A 27,482-nucleotide genomic window follows, 5' to 3' on the forward strand; every position below is an offset into this window, starting at 1 on the left:
GCGGCTCCACATCACTGTGGGATTGTCCAAATCAATAGTGGGAAACTGACAGTGCAGCAGGACAAACTGGTCCCCTTCATACATGTCCACAGCTGAGACATGCTGGGAAACTGTGAAGACACACAGACAGAGAGGGTCCATCTCAACACCTTATTTCATGTCTCATTACTCGTCCGTCCTCAGGTGAGTCAGAAACCAACCTGGTCCTGTTTGTGATTGGACGCTGCAGCTGATCAGGCTGCTTTGAAACCACATCACCACAGTTTAACACCAACAACACTGACAAACACCAGAACCAACTCAGGATCCTGGTTCTCACTGGTTAGAGGTTTTCAGTGGGATTTTTAAATAACATATCACACTTTGTATTTCACATTAACACATGAATGTGTATGTTTGTTCATTGTAGGTGGTGAAAACATATCAAAGTATTTTTTAAAGTATCAGTGAGTTGACACAGGGCTCAGTGGGATGTGACAGATTCTGATGGACTAAAATGTAACTGCTGTATGTCCAGAACATTTTTACTGAACCAGAGAAACTAGAAATGAGATTGTTGCTTTGTGAACCTTCAATATTCCTCAACCTGAAACCGAGACAACATCTATGTTCACATGTTGATGAATGTTGTAAAAATGAAGTTTGTTTATTGGGAAAAATAAACTGAAATAATTCACTTCACGACTTCCTCTTCATCTATAACATTTATCAGTTTAAGGTTGGATCACATAACCTGAAGTTTGCAGATTCATATCAATATTTAGGTTTTTATATTGATGAAAATGTGAATGTTATGTTTCCTGCTGAATCAGCAGGTGGAGCTTTGAGAGGATCAGTGGTCAAAGTATGATATATCTATGTTGGTGTGTTTTTGCTTTTTAAAAAACAACATTTTAAACCCAATCATGAACCATATGAACCACAGATGGTCTTAAATCTGAGGACTTTGCAGACGAATTCCAAAAGAAAACAGCCACCATCAGGTCTGACATCAGCCCAGCACACAGTCCCATTACAGAGACATGTGGACAATGTGAAGACACACTGGACAGTTTTGTTCTGGTTGATGCTGAAACACTCAGGAAGGTTTGATCTAAACTGAAGTCTTCCACCTGTGCTCTTCACCCAATTCCCACCTCCTTTTTAAAAATGTCTGATGAGGTTTTAACTATTGTTACCAACTTTTCCCTGCAGCTCTTAAAAGTGCACATGTTCAAGCTGTTTTTAAAAAAGCAGCTCAGATCCATCCACACCCAGTAGCTACAGACCTATTTCCAATGTCCCATTTTGAAGAAAACGTTTAGAGAAACTAGTTAAATATCTCATAAACCAGTTACAGTTGATTCCTGACAGGAACCAGAAGGAGAGAACACATTACACCTGTTTTAAAGTCCTTACACTGGCTGCCTGTCAGCTTCTGTACTGATTTTAAAATTCTCCTCCTTGTTGTTAAAGCTCTTCATGGTCTTACAGCAGCCGACTTGTCTGACATACTTCCAGTATATGAACCAGTCTGTGCTCTCAGATCCTCTGACTCGAATCTTTGAGTTGTTCCAATGTGAAGGACAAAGAGTTTTTGGTGAAGGAGCATTTAGCCTGGATTTTGATTCAAGTATTGTATGTGCAATATTCATTTATTGCATTTATTAACATGTCGTTTATTTTATCTGTTACTTTCTTTTATTCTCTTTTGTAAATTTTCTCATGTTTTATTCATCATTGTCTTTATCTATTTTCAATTTTTTAAATTATTTGTCTTTATTATTTTGCCCTTTATATTAGCAACTACACAATTTAAAAACTCAAATAGATTTTTGAATATGAATGATGCACAAAGACTTTTTTACATGTAAAACATTTAAATTAGACAGATATTTACAGAAAACCTGGGAGAGAAGAAAATTAATTCTTCTTTATCAATTAAATAGAGAATGTTCTAATTTTTGTATATGTGTAACTCAGAGAAGTATCTTTGTGATCTTATTTTAGATGATACACAGGTTTTGGTTTGACACCAAAAAAATCTATTTACCAACTTTCTAACATAAAGTCAATATATTATCCAATTTCTGTGTATTAACTTCATATCATTTTTCACTTCTGCTGAACTCCTCTATCCTCACATCTTTTCCTTCCATCTGTCCATCACGTCTTCAGCAGGAGGACTAATACTCAGAGAAAAGACAGGACTGATGGAGACGTGGAGACATTTCATGTGTTTCTCTCAGTGAGGAGAAGAAATCAAAGCTTTGATTTGGTTTGTTTCAATCTTGTAAGAAGTGATGTGAAGGTGTTGTGGTTGGACAGGTGTTGAAGGACTGGGACAAAGTGAATGTGTCCTCTGCAGTGTGAGCAGCCTGGAAACTCAACATTTGTCTGAATGAAGCCCAACATTTCCATCCACATCTGATGCTGCTGTCAGCAAAAAGACCACAGCAAAGGATCATTGTTACTGCTGGGAACACAAGCTGTGAGAAGATGAAGAAGCTACAGGGACAGAATCCTGAAGAAGACAACTGAGGACAGTCTGACACATTCAGGAGGATTTCATCCAACAAACACATGGATCAGTGAGTGCTTTCATTCTCATTTGTACATCCTGTACTTTTGACCTTGGACCTGTTAATGATCTACCAGCTTCACCCATTTGGACGTGTTTTTAAGTTGGTTTGAGTTTTAGTTACTTTATACTTGTACAATAGCTAATAAATACATATAACTAGTTTTTTATTTTGTAATCAATAATGTGTTTTTTTTATTACTACATTTATTAGAAGCCGTCATTTGTTGTACTGACTGTGTAACTACAGGTAACAAAGGGGTTTAGATATAGAACTTTTTAACAATCATGCTTTTATTTTTATTGCCTCAAAGCTTGAAAAACAACTTATTGATAAAATAAACACAGATCCAAGTGTTGGTTGATCAGGTTAGTTTCTCTTTTGATTTCATGGGAAAAGACGTCCTGAGTAGTATAAGACCGATACCAAAGCGCGTGCACGTGCGTATGCATGAGTGTGCATGTATCGTGCGTGTAGTGCATGAGTGTGCATGAGGCCTATTGACCGTTAGTAACCCCATAACCCCTCCTCCTCCTTCCTAATCACATGAAGGTGCATGTACCACCACTAGGGTTGTTCGCGTGCTGGTTCATAGTAAAATGACATCTGTCAGTTACAATAAAATCTTTGGGTCCAATCAACTGTTTTCAACGTCACATGTTAAAGGGAAACACCTCTTTTAAAACTTGTATATAGTTTAAGAAGTATCCTCATTATTATCGACCTAGCAATTGTTGCCGCTAATATTTTTCTCCACACAAGATCAAAAAATTGCATACGGACCTACAGGTATGTCTCACGGAGATCTGTCTACTATCGAACCTGTTTTAGATGCTGTGCGCCGCGTAAAAAGAGACGCGTTGAGAAGCGTACAACTCCCGTGGAGTTAAATCTAGAACATCGGGGAAATCAGGGGTATGTTTACAATGTTAAATACAATTTGGGAGATATTGAGCTAAGTGTTGCTAACTGTATTGATGGAGATGATTGTTCATCATGCGTTTTTCGGTAAAAGACTGGAGACTCTTCCGTACATCAGTGTGCACCGACCTGAATCAACCCGGCTTCCCAGAGTCGATGTATGTAGTGCAATGGCTCAGTGCCACAATGCCTGTGATGTACAGAATTGAGACCGATCGTTTTAACAAACCACGTGAAGGATTTATATTTTTTCGTATATGTGAGGATGTGGATGGTATGATAGCCGCCAGAGGCCGTTCAGATTGGCTGGAACGCCCATACCCCATTTCATTGGAGGAATGTGACACATGGTTTGAAACTGTGTTTTTTATACAGTGGAGCGACTGGCGAACCCTGCAACAACTGTTTGGTTATATTGATAACGCGATACAGAAAGACACGGTCTACACGTATTATGAAGCTGTTAGAAAACGTCTTTTTCTCACTACTAATCCGAGCACTGCGCAGCATGGGCTGCCTACCCTCAGTTGTCTGTCTATGCCCCGAATCATCAGGCACGTTGACTACTACTGAAAATTAAATGGTAATTATTGACTTGTTTATACTTTAATGTATGTAATGTGTGTGTGTGTGTGTGTGTGTATTGACCAAAATGTTATATTTTTTTATAGAGAGGCTGTATTATGAAGAGGAGACAGCCCGAAGTGGTTTTATGGATGACGCTGTGGTACCCATCACCCCTACGCTAACAGATCCTTCACCCGTGTATAATGTATATACTGACGACCAACCGGATGATCAACAGGAGGTCTATTTAGCATTCAGACGTGGGTGCGTGGAAGAAGAAGAACTCCCCCCAAACATGAACGAATCATCCGAGAGGCCTACGATCTCTGGCGTCGTTGAAAATAAATAAAATAAATAAATAAATAAAAGAGATATTATTGTGTGTGTGTGTTATAGTATAGGATATAAAAACAATTGTATTAATCTTTTAGTTATAATGTTGATGACGTGAAGAAATTGTTCTCTAAGTGACAGTTGTTGAAGTATGAACGATAAACGCAATTGTTTGTGTCATCGTTGAAATAAAAGAGGTGTTAAAAGAATTATTAGTTCATTTATGTTTTCTGAAGCGATCATGGAAAGCACTCTGGATAAAATATATTATGATCCATCCCACCCCGGAGGTTTAGGCAGTATACAGAAATTGTATAATGCAGCGAGAGCAAACACAGAGGAACAGCCATCTCTCTCAGAGGTGAAACAGTATTTACTGAAACAGGATGTGTTTACTCTTCACGCCAATGCAGCCAGACATTTTCCAAGAAACAGAATCCTGGTCAGTGGTATAGACAAACAGTTTCAAGCTGACCTGGTGGACATGAGTGCCTATGCCACACAGAATGACAACGTGAGGTACCTGTTGACATGTATTGATGTTTTCTCCAAGTTTGCTTGGGTGAGGTGTCTTAAAGATAAATCGGGGGCTTCTGTAACGAATGCATTTCGGGACATACTCAGAGAGGGGAGGATTCCTCATACTCTGATGACAGATTCTGGTAAAGAATTCTATAATAAAACTTTCCAGAGAATGTTAAAGTCTTTTAATATTCGTCATTTTTCAACTAAAAATGAGACCAAAGCATGTGTTGTTAAACTGCTCACTCAACCTGAACTAGCTTTTCTCTATACATTTACTTGTCACTACTGTATACCATTAATTCTATATCCTACAACCTGCACGATGCTTTGTTGTTGCTTTTTGTTGTTTTGTTGTAGCTTTTCTTGTTGTTTTGTTGTTGCTTTTTGTTGTTGCTTTTTGTTGTTTTGTTGTTGCTTTTTTGTTGTTTTGTTGTTGCTTTTCGTTGTTGCTTTTCGTTGCTCTTTTCTTTTCTTTCTCCACTTTCCACTCACCCCAACCGGTCAAGGCAGATGGCCGCCCACCCTGAGCCTGGTTCTGCTGGAGGTTTCTCCCATTAAAGGGAGTTTTTCCTCTCCACTGTTGCCTATGGCTTGCTCCAGGGGGATTTGTTGGGTTGCTTCTACATACTTGTGTAGTCTGGACTTTATTCTGTAAAGTGCCTTGAGATGACTTTGTTGTAAATTGGCGCTATATAAATAAAGTTGAATTGAATTGAATTGTTGCAGAGCGGTTTAATAGAACTTTACACACCAGAATGTGGCGCTATTTCTCTTCTGTTAATTCGCAGCGATACAAAGAAATCATACAGGATCTTGTTGGCGGATATAATAACTCTCACCACAGATCGATAAAGATGGCTCCTGTAGACGTTAATAAGAGTAATGAGTCTATGGTCTTTAAAACTCTTTACAAAACAAAGCCCAGGAGCATTGTCTGTTTCAAGTACAATGTGGGAGACACTGTGAGGATATCGAAACAGCGCACTGTTTTTAGGAAAGGATATGAACAGACATTCAGCGATGAATATTTCACAATATATGAATGTATAGCTCGAGAGCCACCGGTGTACAGATTAGCAGACTGTACTGGCGAAATATTGCAGGGGACATTTTATGAAAAGGAGCTGCAGCGTGTGATTGTCGATAAAAATAAGGTTTATAAAATTGAGAAAATTTTGGAGAGAAAAAAAGTAGGATGTGAAAATTATGTTTTGGTAAAGTGGTTAGGATGGCCTGAAATGTTTAACTCTTTAATACCTGAAAAGGATATAATTGATCTGCATTGAAGTGCTTAACAGCAGGACACGCCAGTCCAACTGAGCATTACATAGCGTACAGTTGTGAGGAGCAGATCATTGTTTAACCATCATGGATAAAAATGGATTTTACATCACACTCCCGAGCAACTCATCATCACATATATACCCAAACAATAAAATATGGAATTACAGAACAAAACTCGCTAGACCCATAGTTCTTAAGGAACCCCACGAGGTGGGGCTTATCGAGGTGCAGTTTCCTCGGGTCTGGAACACCTTTTTACGCAAGGATGCCGTTATAAATATCTATAACACCGAAACAAGAGAGGTGTACCACATTACACTGTCTGTGGGATTTTACGAAACCGTCACTAAAATAGTGAAAGAATTTAACGCTCGTGTTACTGAGAACCCATCTACAGCCAGAGTGTCCATGCAGTATAACAATATTACAAATCATGTCTACTTCATGGGGGCTAACGGTCTAACGTTCATATTCAAGGGAAAACTCGCTCAGATATTGGGATTCAAACCGGGAGTAGCTTTTATCATCCCCGTAGATGCCGAAAAGAAAAAGATCCATATAGCTCCTTACCCTGCAGACATCCACGGTGGTGAATATAATATATTTATTTACAGCGACATTGCGGATTACCAGCTGGTGGGGGACAGTCACGTCCCACTCCTAAGAAGTATAAACATATGCGACGACGAGCGTAGGATGCCCACTCTGAGTTATGATAAGCCGCACTACACATCTCTCTCCAAATCAGTCATAGACGACATAGAAATTTCTTTAAAAAACGATCAGAATCAATATATACCATTTACATATGGAAAAGTAATCGTTAAACTCCATTTTAGACCTTTAAAACAATATTTCTGAAACACAGAGGGGTTAAAATGACCTATAATCCATATACACACGAGGATGGGCGATACACGGCTTATTATCTAAATCAGGCAGGTGGTGAGTTACCAGGATTTATAGGTAGTAGTGCTCAATACGGTAATGGACTTGGAGGTGTTTTCCGGAGTCTCTTCAGAATGGCCATGCCTTTACTAAGACGGGGATTCAGTCTTGCCACTCCTCATCTGAAGAAAGCAGCGACGGGGATTTTCGCCAAACCCTACACATAGACCAGTATTGAAAAAGCCACATATGTTGAAATACCGCCAGTCTCCGCGATCACTCCCCACGGGCCTCTGGAATTCTACATTTCATCAAGTGGAGAAGACTATCTAGACCTAAATAATACATACCTGTACACCCGCGTCAAAATCACCAACCCTGACGGGTCAAATATTGCAAATGCTGCAAATGTGGGATTTGTGAATTATCCGGGAGCATCACTTTTTTCACAGGTGGATGTAACGTTAGGAGATCGTTTGATTACTCAGGCATCAAATACATATCCATACAGAGCCATTCTGGAACTGCTTACAAACTATGGAAGAGACACTCTACACACACAATTCAGCACGGCTCTGTTTTGCATGGATACAGCTAACAACATGGACGATTCATCGATAGATGGCGACAATGAGGGCCTTGCATTGAGGGCTGATTACACCCGAGAGAGCCGTATCGTGGAATTATTAGCACCGATACACGCTGATCTGTTCTTTCAAGAGAAACTATTATTGAACAGAACTGATATAAAGATAAAATGTATACGTTCAAAAAACGAATTCTGCCTAATGACGTCTACAGACACTCAGTTCAATGTCAGCATTGTGTCCGCGAGTTTATTCATCAAGAAAGTAGCAGTCTCCCCCAGTGTGAGACTGGCTCACAGCAGGGCCCTGCAACACACTAATGGGAAATATGCTATAGACAGAGTGTGTGTAAAAACCTTTTCAGTACCTGCTGGTACAAGAGTGTGCAACCAGGAAAAACTTTATAAAGGTCAAATCCCTAAATTTGTCATAATAGCGTTTGTTGACAACGAGGCTTTCACAGGGAGTTATGCTCACAATCCTTTTAATTTCCAGCATTACGATGTTGAATTTATGAGTCTTTACGCCGACGGGGTGCGGTATCCAGCCAAACCTTTACAACCGTTATTTAATAGGGGCCAGTGTGTTTGCGAATACTACCAGCTGATACAGACAACGGGGAGACACCTAAAAGACCGTTCGCTGGCGATATCACGTCAGGATTTTGCTAGAGGATACACCCGCTTTTGTTTTAATATGGATCCGGACGAGGGATGCGCCAGTCACGTGTCTCTGGTTAGAAGCGGAAATGTCAGACTGGAAGTACGCTTTAGACAACCTCTGCCTCGCACAGCTACAATTTTGGCCTATTCTGTGTACGACTCGATTCTGGAAGTGTCTGCAAGAAGGCAGATTTTGATGGACTTTTATTAGACATCATGAATACTATAGAGTTGACGAGTATTCTTAAAAGAATAACCAGCAAAGAAACTGATTTCTTAGGCGTCTTTCCATGCAACCACTTAAAGGATAAGAAAATAAGCAGATTACCCGCCATGCTGGTTGTGAACACACACCCTTCTCATATGCCTGGAGAACATTGGTTAGGAGTCTATTTTACAAACAAAGGACGCTGTTATTTTTTTGACAGCTTTGGTAACCCTCCCACACACGTTCAATTCCCACCTGTTATTAACAAATTTCTTAAACAGAATTGTACAGAGGTGTTTTACTCTACAAAGCAGGTGCAGGATAATAATTCGACGGCTTGTGGTCAACACACAGTGTTTTTTCTGTATCATATGCAGAGAGGGGTGTCTTATGACTTTATGGATAAATATGGCTCAAATCTGAATTGTAATGATGTTATGGTTTATAAATTTCTCAACAAAATACGACCTGGTATTTGTCAAAAATATGACTTTACCTGTGTTCAGTGTGTAAAACCTCACATGTGAATGATTGTTTTATATCTGTATCCATGTTCGTTTGCAATTGTATTGGTTTTATTGATAATGTATTTCTCAATGACAATAAAGTATACAATACAAAACATAATGTGTAAATAAAGACTCTTTATTCATACATTGTGTGTTTATACATATTGTTATAATCACAGATTTTAAAAACATGTATTAGATACAATAAGTAATATCAAAAGCTGTATATAAACATTATTAGATGGGAAAATAACAAAACACATTAGAAATTGGTCACAATAAACAAAATGTTGAAAAATTAAACAAAAAGACACAATGTAATACAAATAAATCAATAATATCTACATGAAATTAAAAATTAATCCATACATTTGACTTCCTTTTACGCCTTGGGGTATGACTTAATGCAGGGTTATGCTCACTCAAGGACATTTTAGAAGGTGTTTGACAATCACCCATTTTAATCCCTGTAATGAGCCGTCTAACCTGAGTGTTTGGGATAGACGATAACGGCACATTGAGTGTGGCCATGACCTGCAAAAACTTGTCCCAACCCAGAGGTCTTTTGTCATCAGACACACCCTGAGGTTGTGTAATGCTTTTCACTAGATCGTATATGTGCGATCCCTTTAAAACCTCCCCGTCGACAATAAGCTCCCCCTGACCAGTCCATGAGACAGAGTTTTTAGCCATAGTGTCTAATACGTGCTGTGCATGTCTCTCATGTTTAACGGGCATGTGTTTAAGAATGTCCTCCAACATTAAGTCAGAGGTGCCGTAGGCACCAGCATCATAGACTTGCGTGACCTTAGGATGTACAACGTCGCTGGGTTCACCACCAGATAGTGTCAAGTTGATCACACCTTTTTCACGATCACCGTGTTTCACTAGTGACAAGTACCGTTGTAAAACACTAGAGTACTTTTTGGCCTTTTCATACAAATCTGTGTCAGGTAGACTCAAAATATTGGCCATAGCTTTATCTAGCTCATTTTCCACCGACTGTCTGATAGAACCCGTATTTTGATTCTGCTGATGCTGTTTTAAAGCATCCAGCTGGTGCTGTGGGATCAAATACATTTTCTGGGCATGCTCCATTACTTCAGAGTAAAAAAAGACACTCAGCTACGCGTAATGAGACTGGCGATGAATGGAATAGCGGCTCCTAAAAGAGCCGGTAAGAAGCCTCCACTCTGATTAATTGTTTTTTTCTTTTGTGAAATCCCTGCTTTCTTGTTTGCCACTAATCTAACACCGGCTTTGTTCCTCTTGAGCGGTATTGTTTGTCCGACAGCGGAATGTTCCCCCGTAACACGTTGACGGCAATTTCACACAGAGCATTAATAAAGTCAGTCCCTGCATTGTTCACAATGGCTAATCTGACCCTAGGAGGTGCTTTATATAAAGCCTCCAAAAGAACCAGATTTCTACGCATGCGCGCTGACATTATCAGGATCTCCGGCTTTTAGACATGTATATGACTTGACAATCAGAAAGCAAGTCTGTTCTGAGTCGTAGATGATCAGGGGTCTTGGCTTTAAAGTCTATGAAAAGATACCCGAAGGCAGGACTTGTAGCATCGTTAAAAGCATCCAGGAAAAATTTGCTATTGCCGGGAAACATCTGTCTAGCCAATAATGTGATTTGGTATTTGTCACGTGGGTTTTTAAATAACACTAAATAGTTTGTGTTTAAACTGATGGTCCTACTTGATTTACCCTGAATAAAAAGATTCTGAACCAGGTACAAACAGCTAAGATTTCTATGATGAACATATTTAGTGAAAACATTTTGTACTTCTACATTGTTGCTGGCATTGTTCATTAAATCATCTATAATTAGTAAATTTTTCTGGTGTGTGGGGAGAAGCACATCGTCACATAAAGAGACAGGCAGTCCGTTTACAAAATGAATTTCTCTTATTCTCAACAGCTGGTCATAAAGAGGTTGCCAGCATGAATAAACGTACACAACATTGTCTATATCCTCTGAAATAAGGCGTGAAGCATTTTCAATAACACTCTTGACAAAGAAAGTCTTTCCACAACTTGAAGGGCCGCTCACGACCATGCTAAACGGATGCTCCAGCCTTGGATCGAATGTTTCTAGCTGATCAGTAGCCATAAGGGAGGGTTGAATAATCAGGCAGCACTGTCCACTTAGTGTAAACAACCTGTACGCGACGGGATAGTGTAGAATTTTTTAGAGTAAAGGCCTTTTTATTCCGAACAATAGTCTCAGATTCGGTGGTCAGGTGATCACCATCTGAAACCCCATTGGCCACGTATGACCTAACAAGACTCTGCAGTGACTGGGGTGTGACGATAGAGGCGTTTTTAGCATTTAGAGTGACACCTTTGCATTTCACCTGCGTCTTCCCACGTTTGGTGACATATGCGTAACACTTAGGACGTCCCGAAACAAACTCTGTGATAAAGTCTTCCTCAGCCAATCCACACACATCACCATCATTAATCTCATCGGTTAGGTCGCCCAGGTATGGACCTAGTGGTGGGATCCAGTCACCGTCTTTAGATGAAAAAACTACGCTGTCAGTGTCACAATACAACACCCGCTCCTGCAATTTGTCCATAAGATCATATAACATGAGTCTCGCGTGTGCAGTGGTCATGGCTCCTATGAAGACATTGACATCATTCGTTTTGGAAGCTCGTTTTTCAGCATGACGCCACTGAACCAATGCCACTTCTTCTGAAATAAAAAAAAACTGACGTACATCATAGTGATCGCTGAACATTAGCTGAGTGAATTGAGAGGACTCAGTTATTAATTCACAATGGGGCAAATCACTTCTCATGCTAAACCGACCCCAGAGGGAGTTAAGGAGCAGTTTATTACAGCTTTGTACAGCTTTACTCACTTTTATATTCATCGGATCTAGTCTTATACCCTCTTTTTCATAATAGTCATCAATGTATTTTTGTCTCGCCGTGTCGTCATTCACATGCCCCGGGTAGCCCGATGCCTCTTGTTTACACTTCAGAAAAGTCTTGACATATTCCCTAAACAGGGTGTCTGTCTGCTGTGGAACCTGTGAAACCTCATCAATACTTATCACTACGTAACCTTTTTCAACAGCCTTCTGAAGCTCAAATGACACCCACACCCCTGACAACTGTCTCTCACTGTCTCCATGACAACACCTGCTAGTCTGATTCAAGGCTTCTGCGCATGTCCTACAAACATCAGCTTCTTGTGGGCTCTGTAGGGAAGGACCGGGTGATATAAGCCTCGTGGTGGGAGAACAGTACATTTCACAAATCCAAAATAATTATCGATTGAATCAAAATCCCTGATAACCTGAGGGTGTCCTACCGGGTACGGCTTTTGCGATTGCACAGTCGGGTACAGACTTGTAAAGTCGTAGTACCTGATTTTCTCACCCTCTTCAGCTTTGTGATAAAGCTTCATGGCGTTTGTGCACCCGCCAAACAATGCTTGTCGTGGGTCGAGACGTTCGGGCATTTTGTATCCCGCCATAAATTCTTGCACTCTGGAGTCTCGTTTTTTAAGCATCTCCCTTTCACATTCCCACATCACAACAACATGCACACAGTGCCGTCTCCTCAAGACCATAAGCTTCTCATTAAATTGATGGTAGAGCACGCTGTTTGGGATCTTACTGAGAGGGTTCAACTCTGCGTGATTTGTACACTTTGTACAACCATGAAACAGGCATCCTGCAAACTCATAACACGTGTTTGAGTGTGCGTGGTAACCATCTACATAATAACACCCAAACTTCTGTTCGCCGTGATTTAGAGCGTGTCTGATTTCTATTTGTTTCACATGCGCAACATACTCCAACCACTGTATGGAGACACTCGAATATGTTTTATGTTGATTTGTGTAGGCACCGTCATATGTCAGAGCTACTGTGTCTTTGGGGAGAAAGTGTGTCTTGAACACTCCCATGCAACTGGATGCCAGTGTGGTGAAGTTAAATGGATCCAGTTCTGTACACTTGATAAAAGTGTTGCGATATATCAGACATGCCTGACGCAACACTTCCACGTCATTCACACCATAAAGTCTCAGCTCTTTTTGAAAATCAAACACCCCATCACTGACAGAACCGTAACACTCCATGAAGCTTTTCTTTTCACTCTCATTCATCCTATCATAACCATAAAAACTCGCATCTGGATATGGACCCACATAGTGTTCGTTTTCCCTGGTGTTAAATTTATGAGGGAAGTTACCTTTTGCTAGTTTATCGCTAAACCCTAGTGATTCAGGCGTTTTGGATAAACGCATTGGTAGAAAACTGAAACTATCGATCCACCGCTGTTTGTAAGCGGCATCGTGCATTATTATGACTCTGCTCCCTCTCATGGTCAGAGTGGGTGTGATACCCTGTTTGACCAAATACTCCACCACAATGTAAGAATCAAATCCTGAAGCATTATGCGCAATAAATGTGTAGCCTTTGTATTTAGGACGCCTGTAATGCTCTAAAAAAATCTTTACACACTCAAGACCAGTAGCAACCATTTATTCCCCTTAAAATCCATAGCACACACAAAGTTAGCCTCGTGTCTGCCATCGTGAATTCTAGTTTCAAAGTCATAAAAGATATAGGTGTTCTGAGACTTCTTTTTTTTAACAGGTTGTATGAAACAGCTATGCGGGTCGTCTCCAATAAGGTTTTCCCGACAGTGCACACATTTAGCAGGCTGACAAACACGCCCCCCATTCTTACTATAGGTGTACAGCTTCCCACACTCTGTGCAATATTTTAACCTATCACACGGGACAGTGTTGTGTATGGGGTCGTGTTGTCTGTGTCTTCGATAACATTGACTAGATTTACAGATGCGCTTACAGTTTGTACATTGCACGGTAGCACCAGAACGGCCACACTCTGTAAAACACACATTACAGAGATGTCTACAATTATGACGCAGTGGCTTCTCATATGGTGTGTAACAATATTCACAAATATAGGGTGAACCAAAAAAAGCCGTCTTATTCAATATCAAATGGTAGTGGTCACCGTGTAGATAGAGCCACACTGTCTGGGGGTGAGGTGTGTCAGTTGTTTGGAATAAGTCTAATTTTTTACCGTGATTATGATGGAACACTATAATTTTAATTCCCAGGTGTTTTTCAAACTTGGAAATATCTGTCAGAGTTACCCTATGTGTGCCATCAAATCCCACATCAATGTGTAGCTTTTTTGCAGTTGCCAATCTTTCTGTGGGGGTTTGTGTGGGAAATACATAATATGCCAGACAATGTGAAAAGCACAAGTTGTTTTCAACTGTTGGATCTCTAGGTGTGAAGAGAAAACACGTTTTCTTCATAATTATATCATCATATAGGATGTTTCCTAACTTTAGACGCACGCCACCGCTTTTATTACGAGCTACTGTAACAACGAATTCCAACGCATCGTCAGTCAGCGTAGTGTCATTACTCTGCATCACCTGTGCAATATGTTCCAGAAACATGTCTGCATTATACTGATCGCTGGCGCGTAAAACAGTTTGAACATCACTCGCCAGTGAAGGTCCTGTCAACACCACATTTAGACAACTATCTGCTGGTGAAATCTGCAACGCTCTGTTTATCACTTCTGTTAACATGTTTCTAATCCTGTCTGGTTCATCCTGCAGATTAGTTAAATCAATATCACGCAAGTCCACATGCTGACGCAGCTCGACAGAATTAAATGTTGGTATCTCTCGAATGTTTATCTGATTACCTAGCTGCGTGTTAGAACCCCCAGCTCCCCCTCACTGGGTGATATTTACTCTATCAGGATTATCACTCTCATACTGTCTCACACACTCTGTTAATTGACTATCTGACACATCAACATCGGCGTCGTTCTCAGTAACCATAGCATTCAATGATGTTTCATACTGTCTCACACACTCTATTAATTGACTATCTGACAACCCCGCGATACTTCCCCTGGAATAATCACGCAAAACAGCGGTCAGCAGATCATGATAAACTCTGCTCTGATTAAGCGATCGCTCCCCCGCGGCATCAGAGTCGACACCCTGTAGCAATGTAGGCATATTTAACTCCGCCTCTCTGTGCCACTCAGAGATACTCGTGGGTGTAATTTCATCATCATCATCGCTGGGGGGGCGATCACGTGAAACGGCATTAGGCAGCGGATGAAATTTTTTTCGCGGTGGTGCCATTTCACTGACTATTTAGGATTATTTATTTAACAGATATAATCTCCCTCAACTTCTTTAACTCACTATGTATCATGGACGATATGTAAAGATGTGTCTTGTGGTCCCGTGTAAGGTCATTTATGCATTTAGCATGATGGTTTATAGCATCTGTGGTGTTTTTATATATTTCATTAGTGTTTTTATTTATTTCACTCTGTTTCTGAATGAACTGGTTTAGGGTGCTTACCATCTGATCACATACTTGTAATTGTGATCGTTTAAAAAGTGCCAGGGATCTCGACAGCGTAAAAACAGCTTTAAGCACAATGTGATCATCTGAGTTTACAGTGGTGCTATCATTAGCATAACCACTATGACCGTCATCGCTAGGGCCCGAAAAGTCTATAGCATCTGTCTGAACAGACGCATCTACAACCCTCACATTCACGCTAGCTTCCCTGTCTGTCGGAAGACCCTCCTCGTGGTTATCAGTAGGTGTTAATACATCAAAGATCTCATCCAAGCCAAGCTGGTACTCACTGTCTACTGCCCAGTTTTGGAGATAGATGCTGATGAATTGGTCAGCTCCTAGATCCTCGAAGTCCGCGGTTGTGAACCCTGTGTCGCCTTGTAGATCGTTAAAGTGTGTTGTTGGTAATATGTCATTCATGAAGATTTCTGAAGGAATCAACGGTACAGCATATGCTAGCGGATCGTCTCCATCGTTTCTTCTCCTTTTAGCACTGGGTAGCCCTTCGCCATGTTGGAGGTTTTCTATTTAAAAACAAAAACAACAAATATCACATTACCATATATCCTACTAATGACACTGTATTAATAATCTGATAAATAATATTATTTATTTAAGATATACACACACCGTTTTCACACTCCTGTCTATGAACTAAAACATTCCTGAATTCATGTAATGGGGATTCTGTAATAGGCGGGTCGGCCCGTATCTCTTCAGCTTCTTCAGCTAGAGACATAAAAACCCAACATAATATAAATGTTAAAAATAAATAAATAAAATATCCGACCAACTTCTAAATATGTTATGAGTATTACACACCTGTCGTAATGACACACGCCAGCGACTCGTCCGCTACGTATCCGTACTGCCCTGTTGAAGGAGGCCTTTAGCAAGAACGCATATAACACTTTTAAACATTTCTTAATATAGTTTTAAATATATATGTATAAGTACTATATTGTATATGGCTTATTAAAAACAAACAAAAACAAAAAAAACTTACCCGTAATGTATGCCATTTTTTGATCTTGTGTGGAGAAAAATATTAGCGGCAACAATCGCTAGGTCGATAATAACGAGGCTACTTCTTAAACTATATACAAGTTTTAAAAGAGGTGTTTCCCTTTAACATGTGACGTTGAAAACAGTTGATTGGACCCAAAGATTTTATTGTAACTGACAGATGTCATTTTACTATAAACCATCACGCGAATAACCCTAGTGGTGGTACTAACGGTCAATAGGCCTCATGCACACTCATGCACTACACGCACGATACATGCACACTCATGCACACGCACGTGCATGCGCTTTGGTATCGGTCTTATACTACTGTCCTGCATAGAGGTGAAAAGACAACCTGTGAGTCGTGGACTGAAATCTAAAGCCTGACAGAGATTTCATCTATGAACTGGACCCAGACACACACAGTCCTGGATTATTGACATCACCAGGAGACAATGTCCCTCTTCTAAAAGTCCCAATCCAACCAACAAACTCTTTACTACAGAAGGAAACTGGATTTAACAGATTCAAGAGAAAAGGGAGAAAAACAAGTGTTTGCTAAAAGGAACCAGAAGAACAGAAAGAACCAGAACAGCAGCAGTTAACAAAGGGAAACAGAATCAGGACGTTTGATTCAGTGTTGTAGGACAAAATCAGCTGTTCTGGAGACAGTGTTGACCTCACAGAAACATCCTGCTTTAGTCTTTGTTGCTGAGCTTGTTCCTCTTGTCCACTGTCAGATTCCAGATCTGTTTCCTGCTCCAACATGTGTCTGGATTTCAAATGAGGAAGCAGCTGCAGTTTGTTTCTGTGGCCTCCACAGCCAGACGGGTGGTGCTCAGTCACTGTGTGTTTGGTTCCAGGAGAAGCTGGTTACAGACAAAGATGATGGAGTTTTTCTGATCGATCAATGATTTACTGATGAACTTTAATCAGTCGACCTTATGTCTCCTCCTCTGACTGAGACTGTCCACTGTCACTTCCTCTTCATCCTCTTCTTCCTCACCACTGACAGGTTTACATGTGACATCACTGATCAATAGTGAGTGTGTGAGAGTGAGGAGGAGTGAACAAGAAAACAAAGTGTCTTCATCCATCAGCTCCTTCACTTTCATTTTGTCTCTGATCCAAAGTCAGATCAGATCAATAATCAAAGATTAATCAACAGACTGATCAAACTGATTGTTCAGCCATCAGAGGAGTTGGATCAGTGGAGCTGCTTCTGTTCCTGATGTCCACTGTCTCATCTTTGTCCTGATTTCTCTCTGCAGAGGAAACAGAAGACAGTCAGAGACAGAATGTTAAATACTTTATTGACAGACGACCAGAGACAAACAACAAGAGACAGATAATTAAGAGAAAATTACGAAGAAAACTAACCTTTGATCCTGAGCTGAACTGTTTTCTTTCTGAGTATGTTTCCCTCCTTGTTCCAGACTCTGCAGACATATGTCCCTGTGTCTCTGACTGTGGGGTGTTTCAGGGTCAGACTGAGGTCTCCAGTTTTCAGCAGGTCTTCCTTCATCTCTGTTCGGTCTCTGTAAATCTGGTTCTGATCTTCAGGCTGGTCAGAACCATTCTGATATTTGTGGACAGTGCTGTTGTTAGTGTTCCACCATGTCACTGTAGCGTCCTCAGGCAGGTCACCAATGGTCTTGAAGGGCAGCTGGACAGACTCGACTCCCTCCTCCACCTCCAACCGACAGTCTGAAAGGACAACAAACCACAGAATCAGCTGGACAAACAGTGGCAGCACTTTAGAGGAAGGTGAAGGACAGAACCAGATACAAGCAAAAAGAAATGGAACAGAAATCTAGAAACTGGTAGCCTGTTCTCATTCCTGAGGTGTCAAAAAACTCTGCTTTGTCAAGACCTACTGTGTTAGATGGTGATGCTTGAGGTCTTGACACCTACATCAATAACATAAAATATGAAGTGAAAAAGTTTCACAGTGAGGTGGATGAGGTGGTGGATGGTACAACAAGAAACTGAGGTTCTGCTCTAGTGCGAGATGTGCATTTTAGTGATGGTTGTCTCTGAAACAGACAGGACCTGGTCTTCTGTTTGGCCTCTTTAGATCCTTGTACTGGATGGACTTTTTCTTTGTCCTTTTCTGTCAGACACAGACTGATGACGAGCTGTGTCACAAACATCATGTCATGTCATGTCGTGGCAAAAACTGTAAGGCAAGTTAGGAGGCAAAAGGCAACTCACAAGTGAATGATAATGGTGAATTTAATCAGCAAATAGAGAAACATGCAGAGCAGAACAGAGCTACACTCATGAGTGGGTCAATCTGATTGACCCAGATGTGTAGGTTGTTCAGCCTTTTATACATTTAACTCAACAGCTGGGTTCACACAAAGAACAAAGGGATGAGTCAATGCAAATCAACCTTCATACAATGTGGTCAGGAGTCTTAATTAGCAAGTTCATGTTACTTTGTCCTTTTGTCTTCATTGTCTTTTAAGTCCTTGAGATTGATGATTTGTGCTGGTTCCCGTGGGCTCCCTTCTGGGAAGCAAATGTTCAGGTGTAGGTAGTTTTATAGTTGATATCTACCTAACACACTTCTTTGTGTGGCCAGAGACATGATGTCTTGCTGGGGAGCAAAAGGTGAGGAGGCACTGGTGTAAGCAAGTTTGATAGTGGGTCTGTGAGAAGTGTGAAAACAGTGAAACAGTGTTACCTAGATCTTGAAATTTCCCTCACATCTCACAAACATTTCACTGTGTGGATCAACAACAGCAGCTAGAAGCTGTTACCATAGCAACTCCATCCTCCAGCTCCAAACATCAAATGTTAATAAATTCTTCTGAAATGTTTTGACTGGTAGATTTTCACTCAGGTCCCTTCAGAGCTGCAGTCGCTATGAGCTCACTGAGGTCAGTAACTGTTTCTCTCTCAGGCTGACGTTTGCTTTTCTAAACCAAAGTGTTTGGACATGGTTCTAAATCCCCCTGTGGACACATCTATTAGGCTCATGTTAGAGAACAGTCTCAGCAGAACAATCAACAAATCTGAGGAAATGATCTTTAGTGAATTCTCTTTAGTTCTCTGCTCGTATCATCCACCAAAAAGATTTATTTCAGCCAATCAGTGATAAGTGACTGTGTTTGTGGGAACCAGAGCCTGCATGTCCCTGATTCATGTCCACTGTGGTTCTGTGGGACCATCATCTCAGTCTGTCTCCTCCAGAACTAAGTGCAGCTCCGTCCACCCTCTGACCCTGATGTGTGTGTTTGTATCAGCAGTGGACTGACACTGACTCACTTTACATCAGTAACAAAGGTTTAAAAAGATGAAGGTGAAGAAGAAGTTTGACTCCAGAAACATCCAAATGCTTCAAAGTGTTTATGTAGCAGCAGTAACTGTGCAGACAACAGAGAGGAGGAGCAGAGCAGAGTGGATTCAGGACCACAGCTCCAGTCCAGTCCAACCAGTCTAACAGGTGGACAGAAGACAACAGGACACTAGTCTGAGTTTCCCTATTGTTGTAATGTTATGGTCCATAGCTTTGTTTTCTGCTGTGGTTTCATCAGAAATGAGAATAATTCACCCAAAGTCTGTGATTCCTGTCAGTCAGAGCTACAGAATTTTATTACACAAAGATCCAATGAAGGAAAAAGATCCTAATATGTCTGCTGCTGGATTTAGATTCTGTCCAGTTCAGTGTCAATTCAAAGCTCACACTCTCTATAGACTAATAAGTCCTTCTAGACATGGACAGATTAGTGACTGGGCCTATCAGGCTCAGAGCGTCAATATTTGTCCACATTGAAGGAGACAACCCTAGTCAGCAGTGTCCACTAACTATTGTCCTCTTTTTAATAACCAAACTCTTGACTTTGTTCTGTTGAATCAGTTGATTTCAGTGCCTGATCACAGCAACATTCTCAGTGTCAGTGAGGACAGAACAATGTCTGTGGAGACATTAGAGGACAGCTCCATGTCTTATCTGTCCACCTAAACACAATTTCAGCTTTTGAAACTAATCCCAGCTTCTTGTTTTCTGCTCTCATGTGCTGATGGACATTTTCATTGTCACTGAAATAAGGTAGAGAGACAGAAAATGTCAAAGACATCCAGCCAGAGTAAACTCACCTTTTCCACCTTTGTCTCCAATTAGACCAACAATCTAATTCATCCCAACACTTGTCTCAAGTTCTGTCTGCAGCTTCACATGATCAAGGACCTGTTGTTACCTGGACCTGATCTACTTCTGGTGGAGCTCAGTTCAAAGTTTCTCTCTGTCACAAATATTCACATTACACTGAAATGATAGTTTGGTTCCAGGAAAATTCATTTCAATTCACTGTTAGAGTCATGAAATAAAGTGAAATACATTCATAGAAACATACTAACAGTAATACTGCAGTTTCTCTTAGTATAAAGATTAACAACAGTTAGCTTAGCATAAAGACTTTAAACTGACCTTTGACCTGGAGCTTCACATCTTTCTTCATCAGGATGTTTCCCTCCCTGCTGTAGACGGTGCAGATGTAAGTGTCTTTGTCCCAGTCTGTGGGGTATTTCAGGGTCAGACTGAGGTCTCCAGTTTCCAGCAGGTCTTTCTTCATCTCTGTTCGACCTCTGTAACGATACAACTCTTTTCTAGAGCCGTTCTGATACACATGCAGTTTACTGCTATATAAACTTCGTCTCCACTCCACTCTGACGTCTTCAGGCAGGTGAACTGTGGTTTTACAGGGCAGCTGGACAGACTCCATCCCTGAATCCACCTCCACCTGTGGGACTGAGAGGACAATAAAGCTCAACATCATGTGGACAGACAGCAGCAGCAGCTCTGACACATTTTCTTTGAGTGGATGAAGTGAAAACATGTTTGATTGGTTCCAGTCTGAAATGTCTCCATGTCTCCATGTAACAGAGACAGTGTTGTCTTTGTCTTCAGTCCCTCAGTTTGGTTGTTAAACCTTTATTTCCTGTCTCTGACAGAGAATCACTGTCCCATCATCTGACTTCACTAACACTCAGTAAATGATATGAAGTCAAACACATGTTTGTTTCCTATCAGTGAAAGTTACAAACTAAATGTTGACAGGATCAGATTTGATGGAGGATCTGGGAGCAGATTGATAGATATGAAATGAAACAAAGCTTTCAGACATTTCTAGGAGAATCTGGATCAATCTGATCACTCTAATCATTTCTAAATCAGCCTGATCTTTGTAGGATCTCAGACGACTGAAATCTTTCAAACTAAATCCCTCTGAAATATCAGAGACCATAGAGGCTTTAAATGCTGCTGCTGCAGCAGGACCACACTGTCTGTCAGCTGACAACACGTCCTCTTTTGGACATGGATCAGGAATCATATGAGAGCAGCTGCCTTCTGAATTCACTGAGAACTTCCTGATCATGTTCCTGCCAAAGCCTGGTCAAACTAATACACAGTGTGACAACAGGAGTCTGATCAGAAAATGCTGTGTGAGACTGAAATCAGCTGAGATTTGGGAGAAAACTTCGCTTTGATACAGATGTTTTTAAATTAATTATCTATTCTAATGCTATTCTCACTATACCTTCTCCCATTGGGCTCTATTCTGGAAAAACACAGCTTCTTCTTCCACTGTTATGCAGACGATATTCAAATCTTGCTTTCTCTGTAGTAGCAGCTACAATCTGATGAGTCCCACTAATCTAGAGGCCTCACGGCCCAGTGTGACGGCAGGACTCACACACCTCATCAGCCTTTAGTTTCTTTAGTCATTTCAGAGACAGACAAATAAGACCAGTTACATTTAACCAAGTTGATCAAAGGTTCCATAAGTGATTCATTTGACCAGAGCTGCTGCTACTACAGCTGACACCTAATAACTCTTGTTGTTTCTCAGCTGCTCACAACTAAAACTACCTGATCATTTTACTGTTGTGATGACAAACTGATGAAATGAACAGCTGTTAGTGTTTGTTCCTGTTTCATTCTATCTGTCAGTTATTATACAGCAGCTTTCAATCTTTGACATTAAACTCGTTTGATTCCAACTTTAAAAACCATCACTAAGTTGGACCTGAACATTTTCTGTTGACTGTCTTTACTTTCTCCATGTTTCTGTAGCATCCTGACTTTGTCTTTTCTTTCTCTGAAAGATGAAACTAGTAATAAAAGTCAAAGGTGCACAGTGTTAGTTACTGTAGCTCTAGTTTAACTATTTGATATAGTGACAATAACTAGCTGTGAAGTTACTAACAACAAGATGAGCTGAACTGTTCAAATGACATCATGTTAACTCACTTTAGACTCACTTAAAGACTCACAACAAACTATTTGGTCTCAGTTTTGGATCTTTCCAGTTCACTCTGATTGGCTCTGTGCTCCATGACACCAGACCCTGCAGTGTTTCCAGCCTGTTAGTTTGACCATGAAGTCTACGTTTGTTTTAAAGTCCTCGTAGCACAAGTGGGCAGTGAATTAGTAGCTCGTGTTAACAGAAAACGTGGTTCTGAGGCAGGATGAACTGGTACAAAAACGAGTGCTCCTACAATCTGCTGGAGGTCTCAGGTCTCATGGTTTGTGCTTCCTGTTCTGGATGTGTGAACTGGATTTCTTGAGGTGATGTGACTAAAATAACCAGTCCAACCAGAATTTAAGAAATTTTAAGAGTTTTTAAGGACCTGCAGACACAGTGCAAGACTGAAAACAGCTTATCGTAAACATTTAAACTGACCTTTGACCTGGAGCATCACTACTTTCTTCATCAGGATGTTTCCCTCCCTGCTGTAGACGGTGCAGCTGCAGGCTCCTGTTTCTTCATCTGTGGGGTATTTCAGGGTCAGACTGAGGTCTCCAGTTTTCAGCAGGTTTCTCTTCATCTCTGTTCGACCTTTGTAACGATAGTACTGTTTTCCAGGCTGGTCAGAGCTGTTCTGATACACATGTATCATCTTGTGTTCACTGTTCTTCCACTGCACTTTGGCGTCTACAGGCAGACGAACTGTGGTTTTGCAGGGCAGCTGGACAGACTCCACCCCTGAATCCACCTCCACCTGGTAGACTGAGAGGACAACAAAGCACAGCATCACATGGACAGACAGCAGCAGCAGCTCTGATGGTAACAGAACCTCACTGTCCCATGAAGACACTCAGGAACTACTTATTGTGACTGATTCTAAGTTTGGTTCTGATTTCTTCCTCACTCTCAGTCTGTCTCAACAGTCAAGGAGCAACAAGAGTAAAGATGTGAACCATCAGCATTATGGGTAATGTAGTAGTAGAGACATACCTGACATGAAATAGTGACGGAAATGTACTAAAAGACCCCCAGTAACAATCAGAAGAACCAGGAGAACCAGGAGAACTTTGGCCCAGGATGGAAATCGTTCTGTGGAGAACATGAACAACAACATGACCTCTGACCTCTGACCTGTATCTACAGCACTGACGTCTGACCTGTCACTGACCTTTGACCTGCAGCTGTACGTCTGTCACTCTCTGTTGAAATCTAAAACCTCTGACGGAGCAGGTGTAGGTTCCACTGTCAGACAGTTGCAGTTCTGTCAGATTCAGACTGAGGTCTCCAGTTTCCAGAGCATCAGGCATCATCGATGTTCGGCCGCTGTAAAGCTGGTTCTGGTTTTTAAGTTCATCACCTTCCTGCTGACGCTGGTGGACAGTTGAAGGACTGAGATCAGAGCGGCTCCACATCACTGTGTCCAGTTCAAAAGGTGGAAACTCACAGTGCAGCAGGACAAACTGGTCCCCCTCATACATGTCCACAGCTGAGACATGCTGGGAAACTGTGAGGACACACATACAGAGAGGGTCCATTTGGGAAAATGTTTTGGTCTGTGGCACCAAGACTTCAGCTTCCTACCAGTGACCCATGAGTTAGACAAACTGGACCAACTGTGTTTGTTCTGGTCTGATCTGCTGCTTAAAGGACCAGCAAACATACAGTACATTCAAAAGGCAAAATACTGCAGTACAAATATCAATATAAATACCCAAAGTAATTTACAGGCTACACTTATAAAATGAACAGAAATATTGACTTTTTTAATATTATATCACACTTTGTATTTCACATTAACACATGAATGTGTATGTTTGTTCATTGTAGGTGGTGAAAACATATCAAAGTATTTTTTTAAGTATCAGTGAGTTGACACAGGACTCAGTGGGACGTGACATATTCTGATGGACTAAAATGTAACTGCTGTATGTCCAGAACATTTTTACTGAAACAGAGAAACTAGAAATGAGATTGTTGCTTTGTGAACCTTCAATATTCCTCAACCTGAAACAGAGACAACATCTATGTTCACATGTTGATGAATGGTGTAAAAATGAAGTTTGTTTATTGGCAAAAATAAACTGAAATAATTTACTTCACTTCAAGTTTTGGACAAAAGCTTTTTATAAGCAGAGCATTCATCAACACATTGTAATCAAACATTGCCTTTATGACTCTCTAATTGTTTTTATTCAGCATAAACCAAGATTCCATTCTAATAAAAGGAAGGACACTTTGTTAATGTGTGAACTGAACCACATTACTTTTTCCTCAGAAAATATCAGAAATGCTGTGATATGATTAAACAGACTTTCTAACTATTGCTGCATAGAGTAACTCCAAGGACACAAATTGAAACTTGAGTAAATCCAATAAACAACTGTACATATCTATTATATTTTCATAGTATTCAATTACAAAGACGAGAAAGTATGTGAATTTCTGCTTCTATTCCAGTTTCAATCCCGACTCCCGACTTTATATAATTCTTGTTCAACGCACAAGGCGTTGTTGGGATTTGGGAGGTTTGCACACCGGGGCCTCTGCAATTACAAGCTACACACAATTCCTTTCTCTGCGTCAGTAACAACAGTTACACATACTGGCAGAGAAGTATAATTTTGCCTAAAGGCACATTTTGAGCTGAAACTGTACACAGCCTGTAAGCGTGAGCCTGTGAGCCCAAGCTGAGGGCAGAGACGATTTATCAAATGCAGACAAATCTCCCAATTGTGAAGCTTTCCAGCACTTTTAGCTAAAAACTAAGAGTTTTCACAAATAATTAAAGATATTTAGTTTTTTGAGTGGAAGTGGATTTTACATATAAACAATTTAAATTATTTACAGTTACAGATTTGTGTAGACACACAAACTGACTGAAATTCAAGTCACAGCACAGACACACTGATTAAGACACAGTTACACAAACTCTCCACACATGTAGACAAATGCTTAGGCTACAATAATGATGCCATAGATGGGAGTTTTCAGACATACTCCACATTTTCCAAGCTTGTGTGAGTCCTGTGCATCATTCTGTGTTTGTGGTCACAGAAATATTTCTATGTTGGTGTGTTTTTGCTTTTTAAACAACTGAGAACATTTTCAACCCAATCAAAAACCGTATGAACCACAGATGGTCTTAAATCTGAGGACTTTGCAGACGACGTCCAAAAGAAAACAGCCACCATCAGGTCTGACATCAGCCAAGCACACAGTCCCATTACAGAGACATGTGGACAATGTGAAGACACACTGGACAGTTTTGTTCTGGTTGATGCTGAAACACTCAGGAAGGTTTTATCTAAACTGAAGTCTTCCACCTGTGCTCTTCACCCAATTCCCACCTCCTTTTTAAAAATGTCTGATGAGGTTTTAACTATTGTTACCAACTTTTCCCTGCAGCTCTTAAAAGTGCACTTGTTCAAGCTGTTTTTAAAAAAGCAGCTCAGATCCATCCACACCCAGTAGCTACAGACCTATTTCCAATGTCCCATTTTGAAGAAAACTAGTTTTTACACAACTAGCAATTTTCTTAACACAACCAACAAGTTAGAAATGTTTCAGTCAGGTTTCTGTCCTCATCACAGTACAGAGACATCTTTTCCTTCCATCTGTCCATTACATCTTCAGCAAGAGGACTAATACTCAGAGAAAAGACAGGACTCATGGAGACGTGGAGACACTTCATGTGAAGAAATCAAAGCTTTGACTTGGTTTGTTTCAATCTTGTAAGAAGTGATGTGAAGGTGTTGTGGTTGGACAGGTGTTGAAGGACTGGGACAAAGTGAATGTGTCCTCTGCAGTGTGAGCAGCTTGGAAACTCAACATTTGTCTGAATGAAGCCCAACATTTCCATCCACATCTGATGCTGCTGTCAGCAAAAAGACCACAGCAAAGGATCATTGTTACTGCTGGGAACACAAGCTGTGAGAAGATGAAGAAGCTACAGGGACAGAATCCTGAAGAAGACAACTGAGACTGACAACTGACAGTCTGACACATCCAACAAACACATGGATCAGTTCAAGAGGAATCAAATCAAGATTAAAGACGTTGGATCAGTCAGATCAGAGGGAGGAAGGTGATCTTACCGTGTACGAGGATCACAAACACCACAAACATCTTCATCTTCACAAACAGCTTCAGGACATCAGTTCTGCTGACGTGCTGCTCATGTTGTACTGTCTGTGTAGACACAGTGTCAGTTCCACTAGCAACCATCTCTGATCCCTGCAGACATGTTACTGCTGCTTCATGCTTTCATTCTCATTTGTACTTCATGTACTTTTGACCTTGGACCTGTTAATGATCTACCAGCTTCACCCATTTGGACGTGTTTACTTGGACTGTACAATAAAAAAGTTTGATCATAAGTGTTATAAAACACTTATGATATGTCAGGTCTGCATTTACACACAACACCAGTATCCAGATGTAAATGTTACGAAACCTGTTAGTTGTATCCAGGTGTCATATGCTTTGTATTTAGACTTGGCTTCATAAAAGCTCTGGTACTCTTTGTTTTTTTGTTCTCTGTAGGAGAAAGAGATCAGAAACGGATCAGATAAACTAGAAATTAAAATGAGGCTGAAATGAGAATCTCAGTTTAGTCTCAGAGCAGAACATTTCTCTCTGATTAACTCTACAGCAGGAAGTACACAAACTACAACGTCACCTGTTTGACAGCCTCCTTCACCACATGTTTCAAATGCTTAGCTGGACTCTAAGCTGACTGTGGGTCAGTGTTCTCCACTGGAACAA

At 40.7% G+C, this 27,482-nt stretch overlaps 2 protein-coding genes and 1 long non-coding RNA gene across 7 annotated transcripts in view; all 3 read right to left on the reverse strand.

Annotated features, from left to right (window-relative positions):
• The window catches only part of LOC137136989 (muscle M-line assembly protein unc-89-like), a 296,309-nt gene that overhangs the window by 98,278 nt on the left and 170,549 nt on the right, over positions 1–27,482 (reverse strand). For 3 of the 5 annotated variants that reach the window (XM_067522829.1, XM_067522830.1, XM_067522827.1), the window contains exons 8-10: positions 20,897–21,217; positions 17,842–18,168; positions 16,685–17,726 (exon numbers count right to left, since the gene is read on the reverse strand). The exons of the other annotated variants lie outside the window; for them this stretch is intronic. In XM_067522829.1, the coding sequence (XP_067378930.1) occupies positions 17,635–17,726; positions 17,842–18,168; positions 20,897–21,217 (740 nt within the window). In that variant the 3' untranslated portion in view covers positions 16,685–17,634. Of the gene's footprint in view, positions 1–16,684; positions 17,727–17,841; positions 18,169–20,896; positions 21,218–27,482 lie in introns of those variants that run through there. 5 annotated transcript variants of the gene reach the window in all.
• On the reverse strand, positions 14,670–16,681 carry LOC137137084 (uncharacterized). Its single transcript, XR_010915671.1, has 3 exons — positions 16,276–16,681; positions 16,084–16,182; positions 14,670–15,977 (listed from the first exon to the last, which is right to left on the reverse strand). It is a non-coding gene; the product is annotated as an uncharacterized lncRNA (long non-coding RNA).
• LOC137137063 (CD276 antigen-like) lies at positions 23,642–27,344 on the reverse strand. Its single transcript, XM_067522948.1, has 2 exons — positions 26,813–27,344; positions 23,642–24,222 (listed from the first exon to the last, which is right to left on the reverse strand). Exons 1-2 carry the CDS (start codon positions 26,940–26,942, stop codon positions 23,879–23,881), a joined length of 474 nt encoding a protein of 157 aa, XP_067379049.1. The 5' UTR covers positions 26,943–27,344; the 3' UTR covers positions 23,642–23,878.

The sequence above is a fragment of the Channa argus genome, chromosome 12 (assembly GCF_033026475.1).
Source record: "Channa argus isolate prfri chromosome 12, Channa argus male v1.0, whole genome shotgun sequence".
In the NCBI taxonomy this organism is placed as follows: Eukaryota; Metazoa; Chordata; class Actinopteri; order Anabantiformes; family Channidae; genus Channa; species Channa argus.

Coding starts and splice junctions, on each gene's coding strand:
- LOC137137063 (XM_067522948.1), bottom strand. CDS start 26,942: ATGGTTGCTAGTGGAACTGACACTGTGTCTACACAGACAGTACAACAT. Junction 24,223..26,812: donor GTTTGTGATCCTCGTACACG/GTAAGATCACCT, acceptor GTGTCCTCACAG/TTTCCCAGCATGTCTCAGCT.